At 47.5% G+C, this 12,840-nt stretch overlaps 1 protein-coding gene across 1 annotated transcript in view; it reads right to left on the bottom strand.

Moving 5' to 3' along the window:
- Positions 1-7,577: 7,577 nt before the first annotated feature.
- The window catches only part of KAT7 (lysine acetyltransferase 7), a 31,544-nt gene continuing 26,281 nt past the window's right edge, over positions 7,578-12,840 (bottom strand). Inside the window, exons 13-15 of the mRNA XM_082860730.1 lie at positions 11,300-11,446; positions 10,078-10,184; positions 7,578-9,450 (exon numbers count right to left, since the gene is read on the bottom strand). Coding sequence (XP_082716856.1) covers positions 9,349-9,450; positions 10,078-10,184; positions 11,300-11,446 — 356 coding nt within the window. The 3' untranslated portion in view covers positions 7,578-9,348. The remainder of the gene's footprint in view (positions 9,451-10,077; positions 10,185-11,299; positions 11,447-12,840) is intronic.

The following is a 12,840-nucleotide window of genomic DNA, read 5'->3' as shown; positions in this document are numbered from 1 at the left end:
TAACTACTGGACCACCAGGGAAGTCCCCAGAGACTGCTTTTGTAATTTAAAAAATGCGTATAAAAATAGAGAAAACCTTCCCAGTACCTCCACCAAAAAAAAAAAGAGGAAATCAACTTGTGAGCAAACACTTTTGGCCTCAGTTTCCTCCTCTACAAAATGAGTTTTGGACTGGGCCGTTTCAGAGCTCTCTTCCAAATCCAGCAACCCATGAGGAAGCAGGGGAAGGGATTATATGAGAAATATTTACTGAGGAATTCCCTGGCGGTCCAGTGGTTAGGACTCCATGCTTCCACTGCAGGGGGCACAGGTTTGATCCCTGGTCAGGGAACTAAGATCCCGCGTGCTGCGTGGCACGGCCAAAAAAAAAAAAAAAATTTTATTGAACACTGTGCTCACATGTGATTAAATCTCATAATATCCCCTTTACCACCAGCAGGGAAGCTAAAGCTCAGATAGGCTAAATACCTTCCCAAGGATGCCCAGCTGGGGCCAGAAGCAATGACTCCAAAGTATGCGCACTTCCTACTACCCCACACTGCCTCCTACCCAGAGTGTACCTTGTGCGGCCCAGCCACACCAGGACAACAGGGAGTGACTGGAGTTCCACTGAAGACCCACCAAAGGTGCGGGATCCTGAAGAGCCATGAGCCCTTTCACCTCACTGGGCCCCCAGGGAAGCGGTGCAGCCCTCATTCCTTCTCTCTCTTTCCCCCAGGAATACCTCCCATCCAGCCAGAGAGAAGAGGTAAGTGTTGTCCAGACCTTCCCCCAGCATGCTCCCTGGAGAGAACCGAGTTGTCCAGGGGGGCGGGAGAAATGCTCTGGCCAGGGTGCACCAGGCTGGCACTGTGGAGGACCGGGGCAGCATGGTTTGGCCGCATGCTAGGCTCCCTGGTTGTTTCCTTAGAGAGGCGGTCTGTGCATACCTGGGGAGTAGCTGCAGGGATATGGAAAATACGGGGATGAACCTAGTTCTGCCAAAGGTCCAAAATTACCTTGGGTCTTACTAAAGCCTGGAGTTGGAGAAACTAATCAATCCAGACGGACCTTAAAAGTGAAAAGCTGTCCTTTTGGTGAAAAGGGAAAAACAATATCAAAAGAAAACAAACCAACCTTTACCCACCACCCTTCAGTGCTCTCAGGAGCAAACCTAACGCCCTAGACTCACCACATCCTCCCGGGCGCCCTCACTGACAGGACTCCTAGCTCCTCTCTTTCCCTGCCTGCTTGCCTGCCTTACCCAGAGCTTGTCTCCATAGCCTGGGCACGGTGCCCTCCTTGGCACACTGCCTTGTACTGTTCTGCTGGGTCACATGGCTGGCTGGTGTCCCCAGAGCAGGAACTACCCCACAGGCAGGTAGAGGTCTGCCATCTCCTCTGTCCCCACAGTTTCTATTAGAGGTGCCCACGAGGTGTTTGTGGAAGGAAGGAGAGAAGGGAGGGAGAATGGAGGAGAAAGAGGAAGGAATCAGTGAATGCATCAGTGAATGAATGAACCTCAGCTCCTAGATTGATTGAGAAATTACTCCATTCATGAGGCCCCAGCTCTGGCCCTGTCTTTCTTGGTTCCCAAGACAGCCTTCCTCTACTGCACTCTCTCTTTTTCTTCTCTATCTCCTCTCTTCACCACCAGGGTATCAGCGAGGACCAGTAGTCCAGGGCCACCTGGGCAGGGGAGGACCATCTACAGAAGGTAGATGAGAGCTTCTACTGGATTGCAAGGGCATAATGAGAAAGTGACCAGACACTTTGCTGCCAGTCTCCACAGTGGGGGCCGGGCAGCTGGCCAGACAGAAAGGCTCCCCACAAGCTATTAGGCAGAGGACTCACGGAAGAGAGCAGTCGAGGTGCAGGCAGATCATGATCCCTTTGATGATCCAGGCCTGTAACAGCCGTAGCCCTGAAGCTGCACCCTCTCCACCCCCAACACACCCAGGCACACTCTGCTCCCCCTTCTCAGGGCCAGCTGAAACTACAGAGTAGTGTGTGGTTTTTCAGACCCTGGAACATCCCCCTTATTCCCTTACTAATCGTTGTTAGAAAGTCTTAAGGTATTTCCTATCTTCAACGATTATAAATAAAGGCAAATGGCCCTGGGAGGGGTAACACCCTAAGTAGTTATCAGCTAACGCCTTCTGGCAGGGGCCACAACCCCAAAGGGGTTCAAGGGGACGCTCAATAAATGAACAGGAATGAAAGTAGACAAGTGAATCGAGCTGGGGAAGGAGCCATAGCTCAAGCCAGTCAGCTCAAGAGGAAGGGCAGGGGGTGTCGCAGCTGATCAAAGACGCCAAGCTCAAGTCTGCTTTCCTAAACCTGACCTCTCCCCCCAGAGCTGCAGACCTGTGGACTGCTCTCTAGCTTCCCTGATACCTGCTCCTTCCAACATAGGCTCTTGGGAATAAAGATGGGAAAGTCCTCTATATTCCCCCAAGAGTTTTTCCTAAGTGTCTGAGCCTTTCCACTTGAAGGGCCATGGAAGTCAACCCAATGCCAATGTGGAAATGAATGTCCCTCCATGCAGAGTGTCGGCAGGAGCCTTAGAAATCATTTTTCAGGGATGGAAATAATTTGCCCAAAGTCACACACTGAACTGATAACAGAGCCAGGACTAAACACTGTGTGTCCCGCTCCCTAGGCCAGGGCACTTCCCGTGGCCCCAGGAGGGCCTTTGGAATTTTGAGTGGTGGATTACCACTCCCTTTCTTTAGAGGATTAGTGAGGGTTGGCTCGTCCATGCTCTGGAGGCGTTTATGGTTGAAAAATGGAAGCTGTGCCAGATGAACCTGTAGTTTGCCTTAGATATCTGCAGCTGGAGAAACGCGAGTTAGGGACGTGGAGGGCCTTGGGTGGATGACTAGGGAAGGGCTCCGAGGGTGGAGGAGGCAGACCAGTCTCCCCTCACCGCCGGCCACGTGCAGCACTCTTCCCAGGCCCAGAGGATGAGGACCACTGGTCAGAGTGAGAGCCCCTGCCACGTGCTTCCCAGAGGACGAAAAACCCCTTTCTCCCTACCTGGACGTGACAGCCAACCAGCCAGCCTCCGTGTCTCCTGGGCTCATCGCCAGCATGTCCCTACCACCAGGCCCTCACTGAACTCACTGGGGCTCCTCCCAGGACTCTCGGTCTCAAGCAGCAGTCGTGCATAAGTGCACTGTTGTCACCACTGTGAGCTAGTGACCCTGCCCGCACCCCCCCTCACTGCACAGCAGGATGAGTCTCCCCCCCTCCTCTATCTCCCAGAACACAGCAGGGGCTCAATAAACCAATGAACAGTGGATGGCTTCTTCTCCGGTGCAGGGCAGAGGGCAGGGATGGCCTGGGCTCTGCACCCTGCCCAGTGGCCTGGCATGTCAGCAGTTGGGAGACCTTTTTGCAGGGTTGTAAAGGGAAATACTAAACAGTTGTGCTCCCCACCCGAGGTGGGAAAACAGGCTTGGGACACAGGTAAAGGTGACAAGCCCCTGCCTGAAAGCAGACATCCCCTCCCTACTCACCATCATAACCTCAAGGAGCAGAAGTGGGTCCCAGGTCCTTCATCAATTCTTGTGTATGAGGCGGCCCGTCAACTGACTGCTCTGCTTTGGGGACACAGGCATCTAGTCATGCTCCCACCACTGGGAAGAGCTCTAGAGAAAGGAAACAGGTCCCACCTCAGGAAGCCGCCACCACCCCCCCTTCTGACGGGGAGACCATCGTCCTGCCCCAGTGGCTCATAGGCAGGCGGGACACAAAGGACCCTAGGATGCTTAGAAAGAGCTAGAATGAAATCCTAGGGGCCAAACCTAGGTGAACAAAGGACTGAGCTGGGAGGCGTGTGGGCTTGGCGGTAAAGGGCGATTCATTAATTCACTGGGCTGCGTAACATTCAGCTTCTGTGTCCCTCTTTCCAAAAAGAAAATGGGTTAGGGGCTTGGGGGGGTGCCTGATTCTTTGGGGGTGGGGTCGTTAGGCTGTTTAAAAGGAGGGGAAGAAGGCATTGGTGGAGAGGCCAGGCCCTTCATCTGGGTACCAGGGAAGGTTTTAGTGACAGCAGAGGCCCTGAGAGGCCAGACGGTGTCTGCACAACCAGTTAAGATTCTTCTGTTTGACCTGTAGTGAAACGGTCTCCATCTCAAGACTGACTGTTCATCATGAGGCATCTCTCTTCCTCATTCTCACACCTTACCCGTGTCCAGGGAGAAATGTGGGAGTAGGGGGCGGTGCAAGCCGCCTCCTGACTGCAGGCCTCCCAGGGTCCAGCACCCCCCTCTCCCAAAAAAAAGTCCAGCTCACACTCCAAAGGAAAATTAGCTCTTACTGGAAGGAGCGGCACACACATCCAGAGATGGGAGAAACTGTTGGTGGCCATCTCTGGAGGTGATCTACCGCACTTTTTTTGTGAGATAAGGGTATAGGTTCCTAAAAACTTTGGAACTGATTAAACATAAGGTGAGTGGTTTCCAGAAACAAATACCCAATTGAGAAAGACTGACTTCTTGGAATGGACATGACTTATCAAGGATAAAGGTGTTTACATCTCACATAGAACATATGGGAGGAGCAATGGAGCCAAAGTTGTGCAACAGCACAGGTTATTTTCTCCACTCTTGGGCACAAATAAACAAACTCCCAAACCCCAGAATGGTAGCAGCATGACCTGCATCTACACGTATTGCACAAGACGGAAGAGACAAACTGATATTCCAGCAAGGGGCATTTTTCACCACTGGGCAGCCTTTTTTTTTTCTTCTTAGTGACATTCATTGGCATTTTGTTGAAGATACCACAAAGGATGTGGGCAATTAAACTGCCCCCATCAGCAGGAGACAGTCTGGAAGAGACTGTCATACAAATTTATAGCAGAAAGTGCTGGAGCAAACCCAGAGGAGGTCCAATTCTACAATTCCATGATATCAACGAATAGCAAAAAGTAGTTTCTAGAATTCCTAGCATACATCATATATATTTAGCAAAAGAGTTTTCACCTTATTCTCTGAACATGCAAAACCCCACTGTGTATATATGCGCACTTGTGAGGATCCTAACGTTGAGCCCGTGAGCCAGGCCTTCTCCCTGTCATCACTGTACCTCACTTAACGGGACCTGTCATCTTACACAAAGAACTAGTCATGGGCTGGGAGTGAAGGCAGGTAGGTGGGGTTCCTGCCTTTTCACTGGAGCTTTCTCAAACCAGGGTTTCTTATTTACTAACCCCAGTTCAGAAATGGACTTCAAAGGCTCAACTTCCTCAACTGTAGACAAATGTGTGCATATTTGCATTTATGTACATTTTTTAAAAAAGACTCGGTGCTTTGATTAGAGTCTCAAAAGGTCAGAAGGAAAGTAAAAAGGGTAAGGATCACTGAGAGCTACACTGCTTGATCCTAGCACCTTTCATACAAACTACACTTCTTCAATGTTTGGCATATCAATTGCTCTTCAAAGGAGGAAAAGGCAGCCATGTTTATGACTAGTTACTAATATACATTCAAAAAGCTGCTTTTCATTGGTTTCATATTCCAGAAGGAATGTGTGCTGTAAGCAAGCTGTGGTATTTTTCTATACTGGCTTCCCATGAACTCCATTAGAGGCCATTCCTAACCCCAGCGAGGCAACCTGCCCAGAACTACAGGGTCAAACCAAAGCTGAGGACGTGTCAAAAGCATCATCTTCCCTACAGAGGGCACACCATATTCTTAAAAGTTACTTAATATGACTCACTGTTCCCCCTGTGAGAAATGGGAAAGCAGGCACAGAGGCATCAGATGACTCACAATAGCGTTGTCAGCAGCACGGGATTTGGAATCAGAGGAGCAAGGCTCTCATTCTGTTTCTATAACCCAGCAGCAAGACCTCTGAGCCTCAAATTTTCTCATGTGGAAAAGGGCTACAATACTCACCTTACAGCGGTGGCGTTTTAAGGACTGAAGGAAACCATGTAAGTAAATGGGCAGACAGTGCTTGCTAAACAGTTTATTCCTAAATCGGAAGCAGAGCCAGAATGAAGCACATCTTTGTTTCCTGGTTTAGGTCTCTGGCCTCCAAATGCTGCCTATAGGAGCAACTAAAATCACTTTTTCATCTTAAAGTTTTCACCAGTGTTGTCATCCTTCTGGCAGTGGAAGCCACTAGAAGCATGGGCGTCTACAGTTGAAGCAAGGAAATCTAACTAGAAGGGAGATGATAAATCATTAAGGAATCAAAAAAGCCAAGAAAGCAAATGATATAGGTTCTCAAGCTGGACAGACCAAAATATTTGTCTTTGACGCTTCCTGCGTCACCCTGTGCTCTAGGTTTCCTTCTGCAAAACCGGTGTGAATTTCCATTGCGCTAACAAGGCAGTGTGAAGGTACCCAGCACGGTGCTGAGCAGAGAGGAAGCAACCAGCTCGTGCTAGGGCTCTCTTCCTCCCTCCAGAAATAGCAAGTAGGTGCTTCCACTTAGAGAGTTTCAGGAGCTAGATCCAGGAATGACTCCAGACTTTTGCTCTTCTAATGAAGGAGCCTAAGAAGCTGAGCTTCTTTTGTGCAGGTAAAAAGGAGTCAGCGGGGACAGGCTGACTCAAAGTAGCCAAGGAAGTGAACTGTCTGTTCCCATACCTGCAAGGATTTAAACCAGAGAAATCTTCCTTTGATTTCTAGGTGAGGAAAAGGGGGTGGCAATCAGTGGAGGCTTGGGACCGCACTGTGCACAAAACTTCAAGTGCCTTGACCTCTCAGCATCCATTCTCGTGGTCCACATTAACTACCTAAATTTTTTCAAAATGTGAGAGAGAGAAGAATTTCCCTTTGATGTGAATACCTAGAACAGGGAGATCTGGGCACACATCTTTCTAAGATGTGTAAGAAGGGTCTTTTTATAAGCTTGAGCTTCTCTCCATCCCATCTCCCACCCCCAGTCAAGTGACACACTGGACTCTAACCTTACCAAGGAGGACCCTTAGTTTGTCTGCCAGGAGAAGTTCTCACCATGCTGGCCACAGTGGGCAAAACCACCCCAGCAAATACAATTTCCACCCTCCTCCTCTCCACCATATAGCGAAGTGCCCGGCCACCCTTTTCCTGCTCTAGGTAAATGCTACAGGAAAATGCAGCTACTTTCAGAAATCATCTCAACCTGAGAGAGACAATGATTAGAGGTGGCACTGCTCACTACTGGCAAATAAGCCTGGAGACAAGAAGGGACCCACCTTTTCCCACCTCCCACAGCTATCGATTGTACCCCACATATCCTAACTTCCTGCTGGGTTTTCTGTCCTTGAACTTAATGAACTTAATGGAAGAATGGATAATACAGACTACTTATTGCTATGCATACCTATTACCTGGAACCAGAGTGTGGCAGGGAGTTTATCCCATCAACTAAATAAGCTCAGAGTAAGCACTCCCTCCATAGATACCCTGCATCACAGAGGAAGAAACAACCTTCCCCAGCCACAAACCACATCCCTCAACAGTCAGTTTACTGCTAGGAAAATAAATCCCAAGTGCATTACCTATTAGCGGCAGGTCAGTGGCACCATTTTCTACTCAAATGAGATCTCCTAGGTGAAACAGACTTGAGCAGAGAACATGCTTTATTGAGGAGTAGATATAGAACAGCACATTCTACCACATGTGGGGAAGGATTAGCTTCTGTAAAAGGCCTTTACCCCTTAAGAAAACCCCCAGTGAAGTTGCTTTTGGATAAATTTTAACAGTGACACTGAAACTGGCAGGGAGCTGCCACTGAACATGCTTAAAATTAGCTCCCCCCAACCCACAGTGAATATAAGTAGTGTACAAAGATGACAAGAGAAAGGCACAAATGACCAGAGTTGGGATTGTGGTGAGGGTTCCACATGAAGACAGCGGTGTTGTAGAGACCAAGTTGGAAAGGGTGACATGTCATACATCAAAAGCTGCCCCAAGACAGCAGGTTATAACGGGCTAGAGAGAAATTAGAGGGAGCATCTCTTCCTTCACTTAAACACCACCAAAAATAGGAGACCAGAGAATGGGGGGATGGTGGTAAATCCCAAAAAGGAAATGGAGGAGGAGTTCTTGGAAGGGCATAAGCACTTCAGTCTTAGAGGGAGGGTGAGGCACTGTTGAAAAGGGAAGCAAACCTTGGCAGGGGTGGCCATTCTGCCTTGCTGAGTCATGGGCTGAGACACGGAAGTCATTTTCAATCACTTCTCCAAGGATGTTCAGACAAAAGCAGTGTAACTTATGTGGAAGTATAGGTATGCTATATCAGACTGGTACTGGTGAAAAGGTTTCTGCAGTATAATTAACCAGTTAACATGCAGCATGAAAGGGAGAACTGGAAAGTATTTTGGCACCTGCAAACGTAAAGACGGGCAGGGAGTAAAGAGAAGAAAACATTTACCACTGGGCACTTTCTGGTGAGGCAAAAAGTAGTATTCCATTCCCTTCCACCAAGACGTTGCCCACTGCCCACAAGTGAACTCAAATCCAAATACAGAATCACCACTTCTCCATTCTTTTCTCCATCTCACTCAGATAATGTGCTGTAACCAAGACTAATCCCTGCGAGTCTTCAAAAGTATTTGGCTCGGGGCTTCCCTGGTGGCGCAGTGGTTGAGAGTCCGCCCGCCAATGCAGGGGACGCGGGTTCGTGCCCCGGTGCGGGAACATCCCACATGCCGCGGAACGGCTGGGCCCGTGAGCCATGGCCGCTGAGCCTGCATGTCTGGAGCCTGTGCTCCGCAACAGGAGAGGCCACAACAGTGAGAGGCCCGCGTACCGCAAAAAAAAAAAAAAAAAAAAAGGTATCTGGCTCTGGTCAGCCTGATACTGATCAAAAACAGGTCTTTCAGTTAAAATGGAGGAAAAAACTTAAAGTGAGATGAAATCCAAAGGGAAGGGACCCTTCCCAGCACACACACACACACTCAGAAGTGTTACCTCTTCCCTGCCCCTCCAAGAACACAGGTAAGGAGTAACTGGGAATGTCCTGGTGGCAGTAACCGTAGTTGGTGGTCTGGTGACTGGGCGGCAAGAAGAAGCACTATTACAAAGTTTAGAAGACACGACACAACCTCATGGGGCCAGAGGAGAGAACCAGTGACTGGACAGGTACAGTACCAAAACAGAACACCTTGGGTCAGTGCTACGAGGGATCTGCACTCAAGTCTAATACAGATCCCATCCAGGCAACCTCACTGAGGCCGAAACAACAGTTCCTCAGAACCAGCGTCTGCAGTGTACACGAAGGTCGGAGCCAGGACAGTCCTGAGGGGGATGGCCTTCCCAAAGGATACTGTACTTGCCAATCACAAGAGCAACAGAAATGACAGACAGATCCCTAGGGTACGGATTCCTACTGCTGGGGTTCGCTGGCTCGGAGTAACCGGTCACTTTAAGTGCCCTTGGGAGGGGTCCATTTTAAACAGCTTGGATCCATGGTTTTATTGGAGTTGGATCTTTTGGCCTCTTTGGCTATCCACTCATCAATCAGGTCCTGAGGGAGAACAATGGGAAAAATTATTATATACATTCAACTAAAACATGTTTGTAAGTGGATTCCAAAATGATTATTAGCAAAGAAGAAATGGCCAAAGATTTAATAATATACTAAGGTGTGAGACAGGTATATAAAAAAAAATTATCTTTTGATTTACCTAGTGCTCTCCTACCTAATCCATTTCTTCTTACTATGCTTTCGGTAAGACCTGAAAATCATTATTCATCTTCCATCAGTAAACGTTATAAGTCAACTTAAAAAAATTTTTAATTGGCATGAGTTGAGATGGCATTTGTTAAAGGAATTTAAAACCACTTCCACAGGCCCTGGAGTTTATGAAGATTCTCCTCCACAGATGGGCACTCTTCATCCGATCTAAGAAAATCATCAAAGGATAGAAGTGCGACTGTGCGACATAAAGCTGCTTAACTGGAGCTGCTTACACGTCTGTCATCAAATCTGAGACAGGAGCTTAAGATAAGCCTAACGATGAGACCAAGTAAAGGATGCGTAGAGCCAGACTCCTTTAAGGGAAGGTTACCTGTAAGGTGTGAAGGCCCCACTTTGCTCTGCTAGGCCTCAAGGGACATTAAGCAATGAGCAAGAGGCTGAGAGTAACTTTACCTGTCTCTTCAAAACTAGGTGTTTTCCTTTCCAATATTTGAGCATCTGAAGGGCTTGCAGAGTGCTGACAATGTCCACAGGATTCACAGCTGTCTCCTGGCTAATTTCTGAAACAGAAGAGCTACTGAGAACTTGGCCAAAACGTAGACACCACCCCCGCCCTGCCCCACCAAGGTCCCCTTTGCCTTGGAGGAAATCTAGACGCAGACTCCAAATGTTTGGAATCTTCACTACTTGACCCAAGCTGTTCAGAAGAAATTTACGAAGCATTCATTTGACCAGTTAAAATAACTACAGAAGATGGATATTACAGCAGGAAACCACTTGGCCCCTATAGAAATCAAGGTCAAAGACAGACCAAACTAAATTCTCCCATCCTCACAAATATTCAAGGATGTTAGAAGTTCCTGTGTGTGCCAAAAGACTTGAAGTTTTTCTTCTTTCTTGACTTTTGTGGAGAATTAAAGTGTCAGCAACCTGAGATTTGAGACGCAATAACGAATGTCTGAATAAAATCTATCTATAAAACACATTTTCAGACTTCCCTGGTAGCGCAGTGGTTAGGAATCAGCCTGCCAAGGCAGGGGACACGGATTCGAGCCCTGGTCCGGGAAGATCCCACATGCGGCGGAGCAACTAAGCCCGTGTGCCACAACTACTGAGCCTGCACTCTGGGGCCCGCGAGCCACAACTACTGAAGCCCGCGCTGTGCTCCGCAACGGGAGAAGCCACTGCAATTAGAGGCCGTGCACCACAACGAAGAGTAAGCCCCCGCTCACCTCAACTAGAGGGAGCCTGCATGCAGCAACGAAGACCCAACGCAGCCAAAAATAAGTAAATAAATAAAGTTCAAAACTCAAAAAAAATAAATTTTTAAAAACAAAAAAACCCACCACATTTTCTCTGTAAGAAACCAAATCATATAACCAGTCCCAAGAAACCAAATCATATAACCAGTCCCAAGAAACCAAATCATATAACAAGTCCCAAGAAACCAAATCATATAACAAGTCCCAAGGGCCAAACACTCTGGAATCCTTAGGCACCTTTAGTGAGTGGTCCACATTAGTGGGCCTTCTGCTCTCATATTCAGATGAAACACAGAATGGGGTTATTTTCTTTGCAGGTTACAAAGCATGAACAGGGCCAAATAGAAAAGTCAGAATATTCAGTGGAACTAACATCTTGAGTAACAACCATTTTCTAAGAGTCAAAAACCAACCTTTGATAGAAATCTCTTTGCCTTGGAAATTATGCAGGTAACGAAGAAGCACTTCTTTCCAGTAACTGCGGTAGCTTATGAGCCCCAAATCTGAGAGTGGACGCTCTGGGGAGCCAACTTTTTCTTCCACTTTGGAAAGCAAATAACCTGCCAGGGAACAATACAGACACTGTATCTCACCCTAGTAAGAACAATGTACCAACATGGAAAAAGATTTAAGGAGCAGAGTCTGCTTTGCAATATCAATTATAAAATAGGTGTTACCTATTCAAAGATATACAATCCCCTCACACCCTTAGTGGATTATGCCATTTCCTGATTCATCTCTTACCAGATGGCTTAAAAAAAAAAAGGGGGGGGGGCTTCCCTGGTGACGCAGTGGTTGAGAGTCCACCTGCCGATGCAGGGGACATGAGTTTGTGCCCCGGTCTGGGAAGATCCCACATGTCGTGGAGCGGCTGGGCCCGTGAGCCATGGCCGCTGAGCCTGCGCGTCCAGAGCCTTGCTCCGCATCGGGAGAGGCCACAACAGTGAGAGGACCACGTACCACAAAAAAAAAAAAAAAAAAAAAAGGATCACAAAGCTGTTTCTAAGAATTCTAATTTGACTAAAATATGTCATGTTACAGTGAATATCGAATAAAACATGGTTGAATCTCATTATTTACAGTAGTTATATTCTACAAAGTCACAGTGAACACTGAATTAGCGAATATTGAACCACTGCTCTTAGGGGAGATACAGGGTTAGGTTCCTGTGGGCTGCTGGTCACATTTTTGTCAACCAATCAATACATAACCTCGCTTTATGTGCTTCTGTTTAAAAACACCTATTTAATACATATCATTGATTCATTAACAGTGAACTAACAGCCAACAGCACAATAATGTATGCCTGAATAAAACCTATCTATAAAACACACTTTCTCTGTAAGGCACATCACAGCCTTCCTAGACAGTACTTCAGCACTACGCTTAGGGACCATTTAAAACCAGTCCAGTAGTTGGGACTCCACGCTTTCACTGCCAAGGGCCCAGGTTCAATCCCTTGTCGGGGAACTAACATCCCACAAGCTGTGTGGCACGGCCAAAAAAAAAAAAAAAGAAAATCAATAACAAAAAGCACAAAAATATGGGGACTTCCCTGGTGATCCAGTGGTTAAGACTCCACGCTCCCAATGCAGGGGGCCCAGGTTTGATTCCTGGTCAGGGAACTAGATCCCGCATGCATGCCGCCAACTAAAGGTCCCGCACGCCACAACGAAGATCTCGCACGAGGCAATGAAGATCCTGCACAACTAAGACCTGGCGCAGCCACATAAATAAAGATTTTTAAAAAGGCACAAAAATATGAATGACATGGCACTAATAGACCATGAAAAGGACACTGGCTTAAACACAGAGAGCCGAAACAAGGCACCTTGTTTAACTTCATCTGGGAATGCATGGTGACTTTTTTTTTTTTTGCTGCCATGGGCATGTTGGTTGATTTGGGGCTTATGAATAAATTTTAATGAGTAGGCAAATTCCCAAATACAGAATC

This window comes from Leucopleurus acutus, assembly GCF_964270905.1.
Source record: "Leucopleurus acutus genome assembly, chromosome: 19".
NCBI lineage: Eukaryota > Metazoa > Chordata > Mammalia > Artiodactyla > Delphinidae > Leucopleurus > Leucopleurus acutus.
Note: the sequence above shows the minus strand (reverse complement) of the source record. Positions and strands in the feature narration are given on the sequence as shown.